Source organism: Asparagus officinalis, chromosome 7, assembly GCF_001876935.1.
Source record: "Asparagus officinalis chromosome 7, Aspof.V1, whole genome shotgun sequence".
NCBI lineage: Eukaryota > Viridiplantae > Streptophyta > Magnoliopsida > Asparagales > Asparagaceae > Asparagus > Asparagus officinalis.
Window position 1 is genome coordinate 147405720 of NC_033800.1, and position 22378 is coordinate 147428097.

Below are 22378 nucleotides of genomic sequence, written 5' to 3' on the forward strand. Positions count from 1 at the left end.
ATTTAGGGAAAATTTGCAAAATAGTCCGTTTTTGCTAATTATTTAGCAAAATAGACCGTTTTGCTAAATAATTAGTAAAATAGGCCTCTTTTGAAAAAAAGTGGTCGATTTTGAAAAACAAGACTCAAAAAACATACGGGACTACTAGTCCCGTATGTTTAGAGCCAACTTAATCACTGATTAGTGACTCAGAAAACATACGGGACTAGTAGTCCCGTATGTTTTCTGAGTTCTTCTCAATGTTTTGTAAAATTTTTTGAGTTCACTAATTCGTGATTAAGACATACGGGACTACTAGTCCCGTATGTTTTCTAAGCTGTTTTGCAAAATAGACCTCTTTTTGGCATGTTGGCCAAAAAATGTCTATTTTGCTAATTATTTAGCAAAACGGTCTATTTTGCTAAATAATTAGCAAAAACGGACTATTTTGCTAAATAATTATATGAGTATAGTTTCACATTCGACATGCTAAAAAAGAGTTACGAGCTTAAAAGATGAGTTGAGAGTAAGGCTTGGTAGTTATAGTTTTTGAGTTAAAATTAGTTATCTATAAAAGTTAGTTTTTCGTAAAGATGAGTTTAAAATAGATGCTACTAATATGTAAGTATAGTTCCAAACTGAATATGCTAATAAAAAGAGATGAGTTTAAAATAGGATTTGAGACCAATACCTAAATAGCTATAGTTTTTGAGTTAAAATTATTTCCTAATTTCCGTTTAAAACTTATCTTGCTCAAAATAGCTAGTACTAAATTCAATTCACTTATTAGTTTTTCCATATGGATTTTTAATGCTTTTTTTTTATGTTAGATAATATCAAACGTGTGACTTAATTCGATTAAAATCACCTCAGGCTGTTTGGTTTGCATGAAAAACACCTAGAAACGGGTTTCCATGTTTTGACATGATCAGAATGGAAAAAAATATATAGCTCAATAAAATGGATTTAGGTCTAAAATGGAAACAGTGAAACCCAATTAAGAGATTTAGGTCTAAAATGGATTGGAAGCCTATTATTTTGCATTAAAATAATAAGAACATCTGGGCACATTGTGACGAGTGGCTTTAAAGAGGGGTTCTTTTTTTTATCCAACCAAACAATAGATTGCGATGAAAGTTATTTTCCATCCTTTGTCTTAAGGCGAAACAAACATAAAAATTACTGTTACTGTTATGGATGGATATTGATCTCCAACAGTTTTAGAAAACCAACCAAACAGCGCTTGATGTGACAACTAAATAAATAAATATATAAAGTCTAAATGGATGAAGTCCTGACCACGTTGGACTTGGACGCATGCCTTCTAGAGAATGGTTAATGATGTCGTCAAATCTTGCATCTTGTTTTCAGTCATCTGCAACCTATTATTTAAATGAAAAATGCATCAGGAATCTCAAACTAGGGGATCTGAGTGGGACAGGTGAGGTGTCGCTTCCTTATCTCGTGATGCACTATTCATAAACAGTGCATCACGGGATAGGGAGGTGACACCTCACATGTCCCACTCAGGGTCGTTTATTTTAAGATAGGTAAAGTTCCATGGGAATGTTAGTCAATTGAGACATTTTCATGCAAAATAGGATAATTGTTAAATTAGAATAATTTTTCACTGGTGGGATATTTTAGTGGGATAAATAGGAATAATTTTGTGAAGCGGAATATTTTGATAAAATAACATGGGATAAATTTTTATAATCATGAAATATATATTTATGTATTTTGAAGATATAAATACTATTTATGTATTTTAAACTTACTATTACTGATTGATAATTACTTGCAAGAATGTTCTTTACTATTAAATAGGGAACCCTGAGTGGGACATATGATGCGTCGTCTCCATGTCCCGTGATGCACTGTTTATGCACCTCCCTGTCCCGTGATGCACTGTTTATGAACAGTGCATCACGGGACAGGGAGACGACATCTCACATGTCCCACTCAGAATCTCTTATTTTTGGGGTCCCTGTAGCAACACTCTATTTAAATATATTGAAGGTTTATTGAGCGAAGTTACCAAGTACTTTTAGCTAAACACATTCTCTGTTGGGGAAAGGTAAGGTTAAAAACCTCGCAATCTTTATTAGTCATGGAAAATTTCGAACCGGAAGAATTTATGATGATGGGATTGAATTTCATGGAGATTAATTAATCAGAATCTTCTTGACAAGGAGTCCGGATTTTGCTCGAGAAATCTAGCCGCTTTGTGATGCCATATGGGCCCCCATGTCTCTGTCTATAATCCACTTTGCCCGTCACTTTGAAGAAAAAATTGCCCCAACGCACGAGACATGTAAACGTGAGTAAAATTTGTAGATAGGTAAAGTTCCCCAAGGGGGTGTTAGTCAATTGGGACATTTTCATGCAAAATGGGATAATTGTTAAAGTGGAATAATATTTTGCTAGTGGGATATTTTAGTGGGATAACTAGGAACAATTTTGTGAAGCGGGATATTTTGATAAAATAACGTGGGATAAATTTTTATAATCATGAAGTATATATTTATGCATTTTGAAGATATAAATACCGTTTATGTATTTTAAACTTACTATTACTGATTGATAATTACTTGCAAGAATGTTCTTTACTATTAAATAGGGAACCCTGAGTGGGACATATGATGCGTCGTCTCCATGTCCCGTGATGCACTGTTTATGCACCTCCCTGTCCCGTGATGCACTGTTTATGAACAGTGCATCACGGGACAGGGAGACGACATCTCACATGTCCCACTCAGAATCTCTTATTTTTGGGGTCCCTGTAGCAACACTCTATTTAAATATATTGAAGGTTTATTGAGCGAAGTTACCAAGTACTTTTAGCTAAACACATTCTCTGTTGGGGAAAGGTAAGGTTAAAAACCTCGCAATCTTTATTAGTCATGGAAAATTTCGAACCGGAAGAATTTATGATGATGGGATTGAATTTCATGGAGATTAATTAATCAGAATCTTCTTGACAAGGAGTCCGGATTTTGCTCGAGAAATCTAGCCGCTTTGTGATGCCATATGGGCCCCCATGTCTCTGTCTATAATCCACTTTGCCCGTCACTTTGAAGAAAAAATTGCCCCAACGCACGAGACATGTAAACGTGAGTAAAATTTGTAGATAGGTAAAGTTCCCCAAGGGGGTGTTAGTCAATTGGGACATTTTCATGCAAAATGGGATAATTGTTAAAGTGGAATAATATTTTGCTAGTGGGATATTTTAGTGGGATAACTAGGAACAATTTTGTGAAGCGGGATATTTTGATAAAATAACGTGGGATTAATTTTTATAATCATGAAATATATATTTATGCATTTTGAAGATATAAATACCGTTTATGTATTTTAAACTTACTATTACTGATTGATAATTACTTGCAAGAATGTTCTTTACTATTAAATAATTTTTGGTTAGACTATAAGATATTAACAATTATTATTATAATGATGGTCTAATGATGATGATAACCATAATAGGAAAGAAGTAAATAAAAAAAAGAAATATAAAAAATAAAAAATAACAAAATAAATACGAGTTCTAGTTTTTTACCACCTATTTCCAAGCTAAAACTTGGAATAATTTGAGAGACTAGAACTCTAATTTTTGTATAGAAAAATAAAAAAAAGTGGGATAATTTAGTACCATTATCCCAATTCTAGTTTTGTTAGAGTTCTACTTGACTAACACTGTAAAATTTTGTTCTAATTTTAGTTCTATCTGACTAACACCTTAAAAATTTATCCCACAGATTATCTCAGTTCCAATTTTAAGTTCTAAGTGACTAACCTCCCCCTCCCCTGAGAGAGAAAAAAACTCAAATTTTAGGAGAGTCGATTTAGTTTGGATAGTTTTTTTTTAATTAAGAGGGGAGGGGATGAGTTGGGGAGGTTACGATGCTAACCATTTCAAAAGTGTATTTGTTTGTTTTTTTAGTAAGTTAGGGGAAGGATCGAGAGGATTAAAAAGAACACTTTTTTCACTTTTTTTCCCCTTCTAAAGTGGATGGATTGGAAGGAGAGAGGATTTTAAGTGAAGTGCTCACTTCTCTTCCAATTTTTTACTTTAAACAAATGAAAATTAGTTTCATCACTTTGTCCCTCTCTTCATTTCCTAGTTGTCCATCCAAACAAAAATAATTACATCATAATTCTTCCCTCTTTTTTTCCTTCCATTGGGTTTAGTTCAGTTACCTCCCTCCCATACCCCTCTTTTCTATCCAAACCGGCTTGACAAAGTTTGAGATTTTTTCTTTCAAGAACATTTTAGTTTTTTTTTCTTTCAAATTATAGTCAGGGGATCACGTGAGATGATGTCGAAATTCGGCGGCGGGGGGTGGTGGTGGTTATGAGACACTCTAAGGCTTAGGAGGGTTTCGTGAGACATCCCAAAGTTTTTTTTAGGTACATTACTTAAGATGCCACTTTCCTTTTTAAAGTCTTTTTTTCTCCCCCCCCATGTGATGCAATTTTCTCAGTCTGGAATTAATTATCAGTTATTAAATAAAAAATTACACACTTCAAACAAAAAAAAGGATTACATTCTGTAATGCTAAAAATAAAATTTCAAGTTCCAGATAATTCTAGTACTTAGCATTTAGATTTAGCTAATTACATGATCTTGTTCTTATACCCGTTAAAGATATATAGAAAGCAAACACACCTAATCCATTTATGCTTGATGAAGTTGTTGGAGTAATAAATAATACAACTAGTCGGTTTATCTTGTCTTATTTAACTCTCTATTCAAGGAGCTGACATCGACTCGCAAACTAAACCGCTTAAACTGCACCAAATATTTAATATATTTATTTAATTATCTCACCGTCTATCTTAGGAAAGTAAGCACATGCGTGAAGAAAAAGACATATTCATGTTTGTCTCACGTTGAAGAGATTAAAAACTTATGAACAGTAAGTTTTTTCATTATCCACGTATTAAACAATTCCCCACCACTTCCCCACAACCGTTTGAGAACCGCCCCATCCCCACCTCATACTGCCCCACGTCTGAGAGCCATTAATAAAGGAAACCCTCATCCTCTTCGATCGCCCCCAAATTCCAAAAAGAGAGCGAGAGAAGATCGCAAACACTGATGAAAATATGTACCGCAGCGCCGCCCGCCAACTCCTCCAATCCGCCACCGCTGGCGGCATCTGCGACCGGTCCCGCCCTCTCTCGACCGTCGACGTGGCGCCGGCACCGGTGGAGGACTCGACATTCATCAAGTCGTGGAAGAAGGCCGCTCCCCACATCGACCCCCCTAAATCGCCGCTCGACTTCATGAAGGCTCGGTACCCGACGCCTGCTTCGATCCCTTCAAAGCTCAAGGTCAACTTTGTTTTTCCCTACCGATCTGAGATCTCCAGTAAAGAGGTTTACTTTTGCTTAGATTTTGTAGTTAGGGTTTTTGTTTGATTGAATTTTGTTAATAGATATTTGATGACTGCGCGTTGGATTATAGATAGATTGAATTATAAAATAGGGATTTTTATGAGTGATTGCTGGGTGTTTTAAGGATCATTTATTTTATTAAAAATCGTTCAGTTGAATTAGGTGTTGGGGCTTCTTAACTAGGTAGGGGCTTCTTAACTAGGTAGAGTTTTGCTGGTGAAACGTTTGGTGCATCCTAATCATTTCATTTTTGATGTCCATTTTTTAGATTTTTCTATTGATTTGCATTATATACTAATTTTTTGCATCATTTTTCCCAGTATAAATAGGGGACATTGTGTCATTGTGCCTTTTTAGAGTGGAACTCAATATTTGCAAGGATTTACATACTTTTGATGCCATATTTATAGTTAAGTAAGTCACGTAAAGGAGTAATTTTTCTTGGCAACCAAGTAATTGGGTTGGATTGGACACAATATACTTTTGTTCTTTAGTGTAATTTAAACGCATGAAACTACGGAGGTTTTTGTTCTTTAGATCTTCAGTAACTAATGTTTCTGATGCAGTTGGCTTGGTTAGTTTTGCTATATATTAGGCTTAATTACAGAAAATCCCCATGGACTTTTGGGGAGTTACAGTAAGCTCCATCAACTTTTCTTATTACACTGAGTTGTACATAAACCCATGAATTGTCTTATTTCACATGAAAACTTCTCATTTAATCTCTAAATTGGCACCATCAATTCTAATATCTCATGTGTCAAGCACCATTAATTCTAATATCTCATTGGCAAACACGTTTAAGAACAAAAAAAAAAGATGAAAATAATTCCTAAGTCCCAAAGCATTACCTGTTTTCCACGCACATAATGATAAAAATGATGTGATAATTAGTTAAGAAAAGATTTTGTCATCGTTTGTGTGCATTTTCGTCAAAGTTTGCTTTGTGCCATTATGTGCATTTGGCCAATCATAATTAGTTCTTTAAGATTATTGCAATTGTACTTATCTGCACAACAAGTTGATGCTGTCATTTTTTACAAAAACAGTGGTGCGATAATTTTTTGAAGATTTATCCTTTTCATTGTCGAACCCTTTGGGTTATTTGTTATACTGTTCCTTCTTTCTATAGCTTTTTTTTAAAATTTAACATTGTCAAACATCTAAAGAAGTTTAGACATGACTCTTTGGGTTCCTCTCTAGCATCATGAATATCTACATGTTTTTGTAGAATGATTTTATGTCAAAGACCGTAAAAGAATAAACACAAAAAGACAAAAAAAAATATAGAAGCCGTGCTTTGCACGAATCTAAATACTTTACAAGGATTTTGCTGGAATTGTGAATGACCTGAAAGTATTATGGATTGAAGATAAGCTAACATTGAATTATTTCAATATACGCATTCACATGGTTACTACTTGCACGCCATACTTTGACTTCAATGCAAGATGATAGTGATGTTGGCAAGATTTTGAGATGGCATGATAAAGTTAGATTTTTATGTGTATAACTGTGTTCTTATCCCCAAAATTTTGGGATAAAATCATTGTTGTGGTTGTTAAATATAATTGCAATAGATTTGATCTTTTTTATCTGTATATGTAAAACATTTGATGTTTTATTCAAAAAATTCTACATGTTTACAGGAGCATATATCAGATCATATATCACAATTGTCAGGTTAAATGCCAGGTTAAATGCCAGGTTAAATAATGATTAAGAGATCTATAATGTTGAACTTCACAACTATATACATTACTTGAAGGGATAAGCAAGAGATTTAACTATCTGTGTTAAGAGTTTTAATTATCTATGTTTCTATGTTTAAATATGGACTTCAAGTATATGATGAATTGCAAACAAATACCTATCTGCATATCCTCATTGGTTATATATGATGGACTTCAAATATGTTTAAGATGAATTTATCATGACAAAACAATATCCTCATTGGTTATATATGATGGACTTCAAAGATAAATTTATCGTGACAAAACAAAAAATGAGATGAAGAAAAATTGCGTACAAAAATAATTTGTACTTTGATGAATGCTATTGGCACTGTACTTTATGCTAAAATGTACAATTTATCTGCCTATCTGCAGCTATTAGTAAAGTAAAAAATTACAAAATTATATATCAGTATATAGATCTTTCAGTACACTTAAATATGCATCAAACGACATGTTAAGTGGATATATGATGCAAAAGTTATAGCATTTTTCCTAATGACGCGTAGAAATTTCTGCGCATAATATTCAACTTTACAGGCTACTGTTTAGTTATAAATATTTTTCAATATAATCCTAAATCACATATAACCTTTTTTAGATATTATTGAAACTTTAATACATGAAGATTACAATTGATAACAATCCATATAGGAAGTGAAATTTTATGAAGTATGTAGCAAAAGTAAGTCAAAATATCAATTGTAAATAGTTTTGTTTTTTATAAGTAAGTTTGCCTCTTGGCAGTAATATTTGCCAGTCATAGGAGTGAGGGTCATCAACCTCCAAATACTTAATCCTGTAAATAGCACATGAAAACTAAAATAAATTTGAAAATTATCAATTATCATAAAAACTAAGTGCAGTGCAAGAAAATAAGCTAAATTCTAATGTATAGAACCAAAAATGCCTCAGAAAAAGCAATTACATTGGTATTATGCTTTATTTAATAATGCCATAAGGGTGTTCTATTGCTCTTGATTATTACTAGAATTTTCAATTGTACCTTATAAAAAATGGCATAATCTGAGTTGAATAAAACTAATTGTTTTCACATGTATTTATTCTGCAGTGCAACATCGTGTTTTCAAAGTACTGATCAATATCTCAGACCGAGAGGAGTTCATCATTGTAAGTCTATATTTTAAAATAAAGTTCTCTCGAGATTGTTGTCCTTTTTTATTTGTTGCTGCCATTAAGGAACAATGGTCTTACTCGCAAAATTTTTCGAGTATCAAGGAATGTATTCCAGTCACCTGCTGCATTGTTTAGATGTAGAAATTACTTTGTGAGTACAATAATTCTTAAACAGTTCTGTTGTAGTTCCCCCTCATCAAATCTGGTTCTGTAGATACATATTGGAACCGCCAGCAAGAAAAATTGAAGGCTATCTTGGATCTCTAGAGTGCCTAAATACAATTATGAGATGCTTAGCTATTACTGATGGAAAGTAGGATTGATTTTTTTCCCACCTGTTTATTAGCATACATCATTATGTACACGCTTCAATTCCCTCCTCTGTGATTGGTTCATCTGCATTAAAATGAAGTAGATATGTGCAAATTGGGAACCTACAGCAAGAAAAATGTAGGGTTATCTTCGATCCAAAGAATGGCCAAATATTTTGATAAGCCACATCGCTATTACTGATGAAACTAGGAGTTAATGTTTGATCCGCCAAAGTTTCTCTTTCGTAATTTTTTTATATACAAAGGCTGTTTGGTCATTCTTTTTGCAACTGTTGCAAACTGATGAGTTTGGGCACCTAAAACAAGCTTATGACTTGCTATATGAAATCTTTTGCAGTAATAGTACAAGAATATATTTGTATTTAATCCTTAATTTTTTTTCATATATCTCAATTTATTTGCTAAAATAGAAATGTATAGTTATGTTATTGTGCTCACTGCACATGGTTGATTTTTATTTTTTTAACTTATTATATGCGACGTGTATATGTTGCTGGTGATTATTGCAGATTGCAGCTTTGATTATTATTCTTAGCCATATGAGTACCCCCCACCTCAGGCGTACCCGCCGCCGCCTCAACCCCACCTTCCGAAGCATACTTCTTCTGCATCGATGCATCGAGGCCGGGGCCGAGGTTAGATAGGAGGTATTCGCAGATTCCCAATAATTACTGATCCCTCAAACAAGTATATCCTCTGATTGCTCATAGGTATAGTTTTTGTTGTATTTATAAAGATATCATCAAATTTTATACTAACTTCGCACTTAATTCATGATAAATCATGTTAATTATAGTTTTATTGTAGGGATGAGCAAACTATGATCGGCCATTGTCGTCGAGAAAATCAAGGTGCAATCACATATTACAAAATCAATATGATATCTCTTGATCATTATTTATGACTCTTTTTTCTTTGTCCTTCTGAGTTAAGCTCAATTAAGTTGTTATAATGTCCACAAATTCCTATCTGTGTTAAGTTGTCATAATGTCCACAAGTATGTTTAAGATAAATTTATCGTGACAAAACAAATAAATGAGATGAAGAAAAACTACACACAAAAAAAAAAATTATAAGGATGCCGTGCTTAGCACGGGTTAAATACTAGTTTAACTCTATTCAAGGAGCTGACATCGACTCGCAAACTAAACCGCTTAAACTGCACCAAATATTTAATATATTTATTTAATTATCTCACTGTCTATCTTAGGAAAGTAAGCACATGCGTGAAGAAAAAGACATATTCATGTTTGTCTCACGTTGAAGAGATTAAAAACTTATGACAGTCTTTAAGTAAAACATTTTGAGGTAGATGACGCACAAGACTGAACGGGTTAGATGTTTTGTTTTTGTATCCACTTGTGGCAATTGGAGGGTTTCTGATTACTCCAAATTTATCCCTCTATCCCAATTCCAACGGCTGAGATGAAGCTATGTAAAAATCTAAAATATTATCTTGAAAACCACTATTGTCTTTAAAATCAATATTGTGAAAAATCAACACTTTGATAGTGCAAATCCTACGTGGCTTCATCTCAGTCATTGGAATTGGAATGAAATGATAGGATTAGAGTAATTGAAAACACAATTGCCACACTTCATTAGAGATGATCTGAAACCCTGTGAGAGAGATAGTTAGATGGTCTTCTCATTGCCCTTTAGTGCAAAACTTTTCAAAATTATCTTAACTTATTAAATTGATTGAATATCTATGGAGATTAAACACTCAGAGACCTCAAAATACAAGGTCTTTCATTCTTACCGGTATGAGACTTTATTTGGTAGGGGTGTCCAAATGGACCGGCTGGGCCCGAATTTTCAAGTCTAGGTTGGGCAAAATGCTCTGCCCGACCCAGATTTTTGCACCTTTTCTTAAAAAACTTGTTTTAAAAAAAATAAAAATGCTAAAAAATTAGATTTTTTTTGGCAAAAAATGCATTTTCAAGAATAATTAAAATATGTAAAGTTTTGTTTTAAAAAAATATATATATATAGAGAGAGAATCATTTAAGTATATAAGTAAATATATATATATGTGTGTACTTATATACTTATATAGCTTTATGGGGTGTGTATACTTAAATAGGTCTTCACTTATAGGTGTATAAGTGTACTTATTAATTTATAAAAACATAGTTATATATGTATCTATCATACACTTATATTATGCTTATATAAGTATAGTTATATACTCATATGATATATTTATATATATACTAGATACAATATAGTGATATATATAAATATACTTATGTATTTATATAAAATATACTTATATGACTATAAGTCTATGATTTACACATCCAAGTATACTTATAACTAGATTATATATAATTATATACTTATATTTACATACTTATATTATGTTTATATAAGTATAGTTATATACTCATATGATATAATTATATATATACAAGATAAAATATACTTATATATAATTATAGTAAATTAGTGTACCGTTAAAGACAAGACAAAAATTATATACTTATAAGAAATACACTTATATGACTATAAGTCTATGATATACATATATTTATGATGTATCTGTTACATACTTATATTATGTTTATGTAAGTGTGGTTATATACTCATATGTAGGGGTGTCCAAAAAGCCCGGAGCCCGGGCCCGGGCTCGGGCCCCGCCCGGGCCCGGAAACCCGGGCAAAACCCGGGTCCGGGCCCGGGCCCGGAACAGTGCCATTTTTTATTCTTTTTTTATTTTTTTATATATAAAATATATGTATATGTGTATATATATTGTGTATAATATATATATATATATATATATACTCTCTCTTAGTATATAATTATATATAAGTATACTCTCTCTTATATAAGTATATATATATAGTTATAAATTATGCTCTGTTAATATATGTATAAGTATATATAAGTATACAATGTATACTCTCTCTTATATAGTATAATATATGTATATATATATATATATATTATACTCTCCTCTCTTAGTATATAAGTATATATAAGTATATTCTCTCTTATATATATATATAATATATGTATAAGTATATATATAAGTATACTAGTATATAAGTATATATAAGTATATTCTCTCTTATATATATTATTATATATATATGTATAAGTAATATATAAGTATACAGTGTATACTCTCTTATATAAGTATATATCAGTATACTCTCTCTTATTATTTAATATCTCTTATATATATATATATATATATATAATATATATATATATATATATAATATAATATAATAATATATATATATATATATAATAGTAAATGTATAAGTATACTCTCTCTATATATGTATAAGTATATATAGTATACTTCTCTCTATATATGTATAATATATGTGTGTATATATAAGTTTATATGTGTGTGTGTTTTAATGTATAATACAATTTGTTTATGTAATACTAAAGTATTTACAATTGTTATGTATAATATATGTATATGTGTGTCAGTGTGTGTGTGTATATATAATACATATACATATATTGAATGACATGAATACTTTGGGCTACTACGTATATAAGTATATATAAATATAAGTATATTCTCTCTTATATATGTTTATCTCTTATATAATTATATATATGTATAAGTATGCTCTCTCTTATATATGTGTACAGTGTATACTCTCTCTTATATGTATATTTATACCTCTCTCTCTCTTAGTATATAAGTATACTTATATATACACATATATAAACATAAACTTATATGTACATATATAAGTATATTATATAATAGTATAAATACATATAAGAGTATAAATATATTTATATATCATACACTATATATATAAACATAAACTTATATGTACATATAATATAATTATATTATTATAAGAGTATAAATATATATTACTATTATATAAATGTAATTTTATGTAATTTTTATGTTTTATTGTTTTTTAAATTTTTAAAAAAATAAAAAAATAAAAACAAAAAAAATCCGGGCCGGCCCGGAGCCCGGCCCGGGGTACCCGGCCCGGGTCCGCGGCTCCGGTTTTGCCCGGCCCGGGCCGGCCCGATGGACATGCCTACTCATATGATATAATTATATATATACAAGATACAATATACTTATATATAATTATACTTATGTACTTATATAAAATATACTTATATGACTATAAGTCTATGATATACACATGAGTATACTTTTAACTACATTATATATAATTATATACTTATATATATGCATATGCTTGCGTACTTAACTATATACAACTATATACACTTGTGAGGCTACGGCCATTTTCCTTAAAGAAAAAAAAGAAAAAACTATATATACTTAGAGATATATATGAGTATACGTTAATGACCATATAATAATATAACTATATAGAAAAATATATAAATTTCATAACTGGGGTCTGGGTCGAGCTTCACCAACACAACCTGAACCCGGGCACGGAGCGCGATCGGTCCAGGTTTTCCAGGCTTTTCCTGAGCCCTGGGCCGGGCTCAGGCCCAATTGGGTCTAGGCTGGACACCGAGCCGGTTCCGGGCTGAAAGCCCGTTTGGATAGCCCTAAATTTGAGCATGTCTAGCAATCTGCTAAAATTGCTGATTGCTAAAATTGCTCATCTTTTAACCGTACCAACAACTGCAGTTTTAAGAAATGATCTATTTCTTTGAACTTGTTCTCTTTCTTTGAACTCAGTAAGAGTTTGAAACAATTTAGGAAATAGAAACTGCAAAGCTAAATTCTTGCTAAAAGCTAAGTAGATTCAAAATCTTTACAGTGACCTTCCTCTATAGCTTGATGTCTAATTTTAGACCAAATTCTACCATATATTTAATTTGCACGTAGGTGAGCTAAACTAAACAAATATATATATCATAAATCAAATTTCTTAGGGAATCAACATTATGGATCAGAAGGAGTCAGCTAGTATCAAAGGCAAAGTTTGTGTAACAGGTGCTGCTGGCTTCTTTGGATCATGGCTAGTTAAGAGATTGCTCGAGTCAGGATACAATGTAGAAGGAACTGTTAGAGACCCAGGTTTCTAGACTTCTAACTCTTGGTTCTCATCTTTTTCAGTGTGTTGTTGCTTTGATTGTAATAGATTATAGGATTAATTGTGGATAGACCCTGAGTGAAATTTCTTTTGACTCTTTTACCCTCAAAGAAAAAGAAAATTGTTTTCTGACAGATAGACGCGAGGGTAGAAGAGTAAGAAAATTTCACCCAGGGGGTCTATCTGCAACGATAGAACTATAGAGATCGACGTTTATCCGTAATTGGGAGAGTACATTGGTTTATCCACAATTAACTCTAGATTAAGGTAATTATAAGGACAGAAGGAATTATGTTTTCCTCAAAAATTTCTGTGAGTATAAACCTCCCACATTTCATTAATAAGAGTTTAATTAAACATCTACAGCTATGGAAACTAGAATGCTTCCAAGTCTTACAAAAAGTTGCGGAATGAAAACGGTTAGTTCCAGCGTGAACTAAGAATCAAAATTCCTAAAGATATAGCTAAAATAACATTCTCTTGAACGAATGAAACCAAAATTTCTGGCCATGAACTAAAAAAAAAAGAAGGAACGACGCTTGAGAAGTTCTAGAGTTTTTTTTTTAATTTGTTATTATTATTATTGGTTAAGGACATATATTCTAATGTATATAGAAAACTAACACAGGTTTTGAAAATTAATCTTCTTGCACCCAAAAAAAAATCTCTATTTACAGGAGATTACAAGAAAATTGGACACCTCTGGGAACTGGAAGGAGCAAAGGAAAGGCTTCATCTTGTGAGGGCCGAGCTCATGGACGAAGGAAGCTTCGATGATGCTATCATCGGATGTGAGGGTGTCTTCCATGCTGCTTTCCCTGTATTGTACCCTAAATCCGATCCAAAGGTATTCAATCTGTCGATAATTACAGTTACAATCTAAACCTGAAAACTTCTGCTTAATTATCTACATATATACCTGTCATAATTTCTGACGCATAACCAATATCAATTCTTGTAGGCTGAGGTCTTAGACCCTGCAGTTGAAGGCACCCTGAATGTGTTAAGATCATGCAAGAAAAGCCCTCTTCTAAAAAAAGTTGTTCTCACATCATCAACTTCAGCAGTCGCAAGATCATCAAGTGATCCAAAACAACCACTAGATGAAAACTCATGGAGTAATGCTCAAGAGTGTGAGAAGCTCAAGGTGAAGATTGCACATACATTTTTTTTTACTAAGTTTTTATTTTTATTATTTTTATTTTGAACTTTACTAAGTTTTATTCGATTATCCTAGAGCACTTACTAATTTTTTTAAATGAAGGCTTGGTATCCACTCGGGAAACTACTAGCAGAGCAAGCTGCATGGAGATTTGCAAAGGAGAACGGTATTAATCTCGTCAGTGTGATTCCATCATTTATTATTGGTCCTAGTCTATGCAACTTACATGTAACTGCATCAGATATTCTCTCTCTACTTAAAGGTAGGTATGTTTATTTGAAGTATAAACAAATTTTATACTTGCATTACCCTTCATCAATATCATAGCACTTCGTAATATAACGATACCGACAAGAAAAACCCCTCAAGTTACCTTATCGAAAAGAAATATGAATTGTCGGATTGATTATGAAGTAATTCTGCAGGAGATAATGAGAAATTTGCAAGGCGTGGAAGAATGGGGTATGTTCATATCGACGATGTTGCTAGTTGTCATATCTTAGTTTATGAAAATGACAATACTGAAGGAAGATACCTCTGTACTTCAACCGTACTTGAAGTCCCTGAACTAGCATCAATTCTTGCGAAGCGTTACCCTTGGCTTCCTATTCCTACGAGGTCAGCAAAATGATTAAAGAAATTTGTAAGTTTTTTTATATATTTTTCTTATGGATATTATTTGCTATTATGATTATGTTTTGGTCATGAATTTTTTTTTTCTTCCAGTTTTCCCAGTTACGTTCAGGGGCCTCGCTTTGAGTATGACACCTCCAAGGTCCAAAAACTTGGGATCAAGTTTAAAGGGATTGAAGAAATGTTTGATGATGCTATTCAATCTCTCAAGGAACAAGGTCATCTTCCATGAGAATAGACAAAGTTCTCAAGCAACCTTGTGATATAGTAAATAAAGTTCTATCTAATTAATAATCGGATTTGTAATGAGAAATATAAAGAAAATATGAGCAATAATAACTATATATGATAAATTTTTGTATCTTCAGATCTGTAATGAATAGCATATGTGATACAAATTTTATGGTGAACATCCCTTGAAGCAAATTTATGATGTTGCTTCAGCCGCCCAACTTTGGACTTTTTGATCATCTACATTTTGAAAATTGCATTTGTAAGATTAATTAGAAATGTTGTTTTGGCTGTATTTGGCAACCCTTGAAAGACTTGGTCAAGATTAGTCCTGGCCTAATTTTATTTGATCCTAATTAAACCAGACTACAACTGAACCAGGAGAGGGCGGTCCCAAAAGGAACCAGGTTAAAAGGGCTATTTTCGGCTTGAGTAAATATGGACTGGTTCAGGCTCTTTTTTTTTCTTTTTTTTTCTTTTTTTGCGAAAGAAGAAAAAAAAAGCCTAAAACTAGATCGTGTTCACTCCTCATGACCCAGTGTCTCATACTTAGATAAAAGTAACATATGAAATTATGTCACGAGTTGTTTGTTGATACGTACATGGTCATATCCCGTGATATAGCAAACACACATAAAACTAAGGATTCAATGACAACACAGATATGAGATGACAAAGATACAAACTGATATCATACAGTACTCAAAAACAGAGTGTTTGAATTTAGGGAAAATTGCTTCTAGCCCCCAATATAACAACAACTATTCTTTCCCCACCCAAGACTTTTTCAACACTCTCAAAATCCCCAAAAGCAAAGCCACAATTCTCTGAGCCCTCAAAACACAAAACCCAAGAGTTTAAAATATGTGAAGACCATAACACCTTTTCTCTCTCTCTCTCTCTCTCTCTCTCTCTCTCTTTCATGATGTCACTTTGATGATTTGAAATGGGTTTTGGGGGGAAATTCTAGTTCTCTCCAAATTTATATATTGTTGTGATCTTGAAGACAATGATGAAGAAGACGGTGGGTCGTTTAAGACGGAGAAGATTAGGATCAAGGCGAGTTGCGATGGATTTAGCGTCACCGTTCCAAAGAAAAAGGTGAGAATTCCGGCGACTCCCGGTGTAATTTTCCCTATTTTTAGCTTGTACTTGAATTTAATGCTATATTTTTTATTATTTTACGTTTTGTTATAATTTTTTTAAAAATCGATAACTTAAAATTAAAGCAAAGTCTGTAAATTTTTATATTGTTGTTATTTTACTATAAATGATTTTGTTGTTAAGGTTATGAATTGGTTGTGAATGAAGGTTACGAGTTAGTTGTCAATGTTACGAGTTGGTTCTCAAGTTTACCAGTTGGTTGTCAAGAGATTACGAGTTAGTTGTCAATGTTACCAGTTGGTTGTCAATGTTACGAGTTGGTTGTCACAGTTATGAGTTGGTTGTGAAGGTTACGAGTTGGTTATGAACCTCGACAATGAGTTGATTGTGATTGTTGTTAACTAACCTTCTATATTTAAGGATATTTTAATGTTAAATAGTATATGATATTTCTACTAAAATATTAGTGACACCATTACTAACTACGAGTGTCTATTTAAAAAAAAAAATCTGTGGGCCTAGACGATCGATGGGGAAAACAGTGTGAGGAAAAATTGATATAGGGGTTGAATATTAAACTAGCATATTGACATATGCAAATGCACGTGCAAGGAACATTGAGTTTTTATCTAAACAATTCTCTGCCCTTCATGTCAATTATATTATATATGATTTAATGTGTATGATACATTGAATTTCTACTAAAAATACACGTGCATAGTGTAAATGTTTAAAATAATAAAATAAATATTAAAATACATACTTTAACCATGATTTCCATATAAAAATAAATATAAAATAATATTTTTTAATAAACTAGTATGTCATACGTGCATTGCACGTGATGCATGATACAGTTATAGATTAACATATGTTATTAAATTAGTTTTTATTGTTAAATTTATAATTTAAAACATAAGTTTTAGGGGGTTATCTGAAAACAACAAAAACTTTAGGGATCCACTCTAATATAGTATCAACATAAGTTTCCTATGAAGAAAATGACTACAAAAAAGTATCCTTATGGTTCAGATTCGGTAGTTTTTACGTAGTGGTTTGCTTTAGATTATAAATTTAAGGATATTTTAATGTTATCTAATTTCTTATATTTAAATTGAGTATATATCATTTTTATTCAACCATCAATATCTTGTAATTAAACTTTACTATTGACTCTTTATCTATTCAAATAATTTGATCATCCATCCTTCTATATTTTTTTTCTAGAAGTTTCTCTTTAGTGCTCATTCTCTCCTTACATGGGAGTCCAAATCGAAATAGTTAGCTACTATATTAACACATTGTATAGAATTTGTGCAGAATTAGGCACAGTTCTATGGTATAACTACAAGTAAGTTCTCCATTCTTCTAAATAAAGAACATGAAGAAATTATTGGTCAAACATTTCTCATATTTAACTTTGTCAAGACAAAAACCGTGTCTTTCTACATGCACAAAGAGGCCTTTGCATAATATAATCTGTGAGCCTAGGCGATCGATGAGGAAAACAGTGTGAGGAAAAATTGATATAGGGGTTGAATATTAAACTAGCATATATATTGACATATGCAAATGCACATGCAAAGAACATTGAGTTTTTATCTAAACAATTCTCTGCCCTTCATGTCAATTATATTATATATGATTTAATGTGTATGATACATTGAATTTCTACTAAAAATATACGTGCATAGTGTAAATATTTAAAATAATAAAATAAGTATAAAAATACATACTTTAACCATGATTTCCATATAAAAATAAATGTAAAATGATATTTTTTTAATAAACTAGTATGTCATACGTGCATTACACGTGATGCATGATACAATTATAAATTAACATATGTTATTAAATTAGTTTTTAATGTTAAATTTATAATTTAAAACATAAGTTTTAGGGGGTTATCTGAAAACGACAAAAACTTTAGGGATCCACTCTAATATAGTATCAACATAAGTTTCCTATGAAGAAAATGACTACAAAAAAATATACTTATGGTTCAGATTCGTCAGTATTTACGTAGTGGTTTGCTTTAGATTATAAATTTAAGGATATTTAAATGTTATCTAATTTCTTATATTTAAATTGAGTATATGTCATTTTTATTCAACCCTCAATGTCTTGTAATTAAACTTTACTATTGACTCTTTATCTATTCAAATAATTTGATCATCCATCCTCCTATATTTTTTTTCTAGAAGTTACTCTTTAGTGCTCATTCTCTCCTTTCATGGGAGTCCAAATCGAAATAGCATAGAATTTGTACAGAATTAGGCACAGTTCTATGGTATAACTACAAGTAAGTTCTCCATTCTTCTAAATAAAGAACATGAAGAAATTATTGGTCAAACATTTCTCATATTTAACTTTGTCAAGACAAAAACCGTGTCTTTCTACATGCACAAAGAGGCCTTTGCATAATATAATCTGTGAGCCTAGGCGATCGATGAGGAAAACAGTGTGAGGAAAAATTGATATAGGGGTTGAATATTAAACTAGCATATATATTGACATATGCAAATGCACATGCAAAGAACATTGAGTTTTTATCTAAACAATTCTCTGCCCTTCATGTCAATTATATTATATATGATTTAATGTGTATGATACATTGAATTTCTACTAAAAATATACGTGCATAGTGTAAATATTTAAAATAATAAAATAAGTATAAAAATACATACTTTAACCATGATTTCCATATAAAAATAAATGTAAAATGATATTTTTTTTAATAAACTAGTATGTCATACGTGCATTACACGTGATGCATGATACAATTATAAATTAACATATGTTATTAAATTAGTTTTTAATGTTAAATTTATAATTTAAAACATAAGTTTTAGGGGGTTATCTGAAAACGACAAAAACTTTAGGGATCCACTCTAATATAGTATCAACATAAGTTTCCTATGAAGAAAATGACTACAAAAAAATATACTTATGGTTCAGATTCGTCAGTATTTACGTAGTGGTTTGCTTTAGATTATAAATTTAAGGATATTTAAATGTTATCTAATTTCTTATATTTAAATTGAGTATATGTCATTTTTATTCAACCCTCAATGTCTTGTAATTAAACTTTACTATTGACTCTTTATCTATTCAAATAATTTGATCATCCATCCTCCTATATTTTTTTTCTAGAAGTTACTCTTTAGTGCTCATTCTCTCCTTTCATGGGAGTCCAAATCGAAATAGCATAGAATTTGTACAGAATTAGGCACAGTTCTATGGTATAACTACAAGTAAGTTCTCCATTCTTCTAAATAAAGAACATGAAGAAATTATTGGTCAAACATTTCTCATATTTAACTTTGTCAAGACAAAAACCGTGTCTTTCTACATGCACAAAGAGGCCTTTGCATAATATAATCTTGGTTTGTTGCTCTAAACATTATCTTTCATCATATTATTGTATATGCATAACTACTTTTTCGAGCTGGATAGTAGTTATGTAAAACAAAATTAAGAATAAGTGCTTAACCAAAATCATAATTTCAAGGGAACGCCATTAGAACCACACTAACTTTAATACTCTTAGTTATTGTGAATTATTAAAATTGAGAGGGTATAAAAGGAAATCAAAAGTTTTAACATAGCAATCCTCTTTTATAGTAGTATATAGATATAGATAGATATAGATATAGATATAGATATTGATAGATATAGATGACTAACAAAAGTATTTACAAAATTGTGTATGCAATTAGAGAAAGCATATAATTGTACACTTTTACATATATGCTAATCTAATTTGAATTGATTTTAGTAAAGAAGTGATGTAATTATTCATTAAAGTAGTAGGATGCCGAACAACCATTTAACAAAGCATACTCCATCTTCTACATGAATTTATAAGTGAAAGAAGTAGAGACATGATTAAATGGTAATAGTAGCATAGTATAGATACAAGTAGAGACATGATTGAAGGATAATAGTAGCATAGTATATATATACATTTCATTGGGGTCAGTAGGGGCAATTGCCCCCACTACTCCCAGGATAGATCCACCGTTTTGCTTACTGATCATTTATAAATCTAGCAATAATATCAATTACAGAAGACACTAACCGACAAGTTAGGATCTTAATTAAAACCCGATTCTTTAAACCACTGATAATACTAACTAGACTATATAAACGCTAATTAAATTACTTTTATAATGTAAGAAAGAAAAGTGTATATCATTCATCTTAAAGTTATCCAACATATTTTTGCTCTATGGTTATTGATGGTATTTCTTTTTTAGCTAGATTGTATTTAAATACCACAAACTTTTATGATCACTCCGTCACTTATACACCACAAGATGTGTTTTGTGACTGGCACTTTATTACCATCGATTGTGTAAATGTGAAAAATTTTGCCCGAATATTTCTCTATGATACTTATGCTATTTTTAATTTTTAACTACTAATATTTTTTAGATTTTTATTAAATCAATGAAAAAACTTTTTCAAACTTATCTTAAGTTTACTTAAAAATAGTGTTGGGCTAATGATAAATTCAATAAATATTAATGGTTAAAATTTTTAAAAATTTAACATGTTAATGTCAAATGGGAACGTTCCTGTGAAAATTTTCATGTTTGTATAATCGATGGTCCAAGCGTGCCAATTTTTAACAACTTATGGCATTTTTCTGCTAAAAAAATACGACATGTGGTACATAAGTGATAGCGGAAAAATTCTGTCGTATTTAAGTGCAATTTAGCTTTCTTATATTGTGAGAAATTAGTCACAGTAGGAGAATATATTTTATGGCTAAATTGCAAAAAAAACATAACAGTTTTTTTTTTTTTGACAATTAAATGCCCCAAGTTATATTCTGGTATAAAAAATACCATAAAGTTTATAAATTTTACACACCATCGATTATGAAAATGTGAAAATTTTCCCCTGAATTTTTTTCTATGATACTTGCATCATAATTTTAGAGCTTTCTAACTACTAGTACTTGTTAAAAATTTTATTAGAAATATCCCAACTTTATTTTACATTAGAATTAAGACAAGTATGAAAAAGAAACCGGGCTGATTTAATAGCATATTTTGTAAATATTCCTAGCTAACAAGCCCTAATTTAGCACATAAGTATCATAAATAAACTTTCGGGTGGAAATTCCCACATTTACATGATTAATGATAGTAACGTGCAAATTTTGGAAGTTTTATGGTATTTTGTTGTACCAAGATACAACTGGTGGTATTTAATTATTAATTAAAACAAGAAATCTTATAGTATTTTTTTGTGCAATTTAGCCTGTACTCATGGTTAAATTCCATAACTCCCTCGTTTATGACCAAAAGAGTCGTCTTTTACTCAATCATCCTCCCTCCGGCGAACGGAATCAAAAGAGCAATCGCAGTCCTCAGTGAAAATCCAACTCAGCAAACAACAAAAATCCAACTCAGCACTCACAGGCTTTTCCTCTGTCGCCACCTCATCATCACCATCCTCCTCCTGCGTTATTTCTCAGAGCCCACGACAGCGACCCCTCAACTACTAAAAAACCTCCCACTCCCCATCATTAATCATCGTCATTATCATCAAATCCGAGGATAGACCCGATGGAGGTAGGATCGACGGCGAAAAGATCGGACCTTTGGGGCTACCCTGTGGGGACCACCTCCGCCGACT

General features: G+C 31.5%; 1 protein-coding gene across 7 annotated transcripts; it reads left to right on the forward strand.

The window, feature by feature from the left end:
- Positions 4983-15831, forward strand: LOC109849933 (tetraketide alpha-pyrone reductase 1-like). 7 transcript variants are annotated; one of them, XM_020419822.1, is made up of 9 exons: positions 4983-5361; positions 8185-8243; positions 9091-9291; positions 9389-9432; positions 14277-14446; positions 14561-14746; positions 14864-15023; positions 15187-15379; positions 15488-15831. In XM_020419822.1, the coding sequence occupies exons 4-9, from the start codon at positions 9402-9404 to the stop codon at positions 15624-15626; spliced, it is 879 nt and encodes a 292-aa protein (XP_020275411.1). In that variant the 5' UTR covers positions 4983-5361; positions 8185-8243; positions 9091-9291; positions 9389-9401; the 3' UTR covers positions 15627-15831. The 7 variants fall into 7 exon arrangements, with proteins under 7 accessions (XP_020275411.1, XP_020275412.1, XP_020275409.1 ...); XM_020419823.1 differs by having other exon boundaries at positions 4983-5316; positions 9378-9432; XM_020419820.1 differs by having other exon boundaries at positions 4983-5316.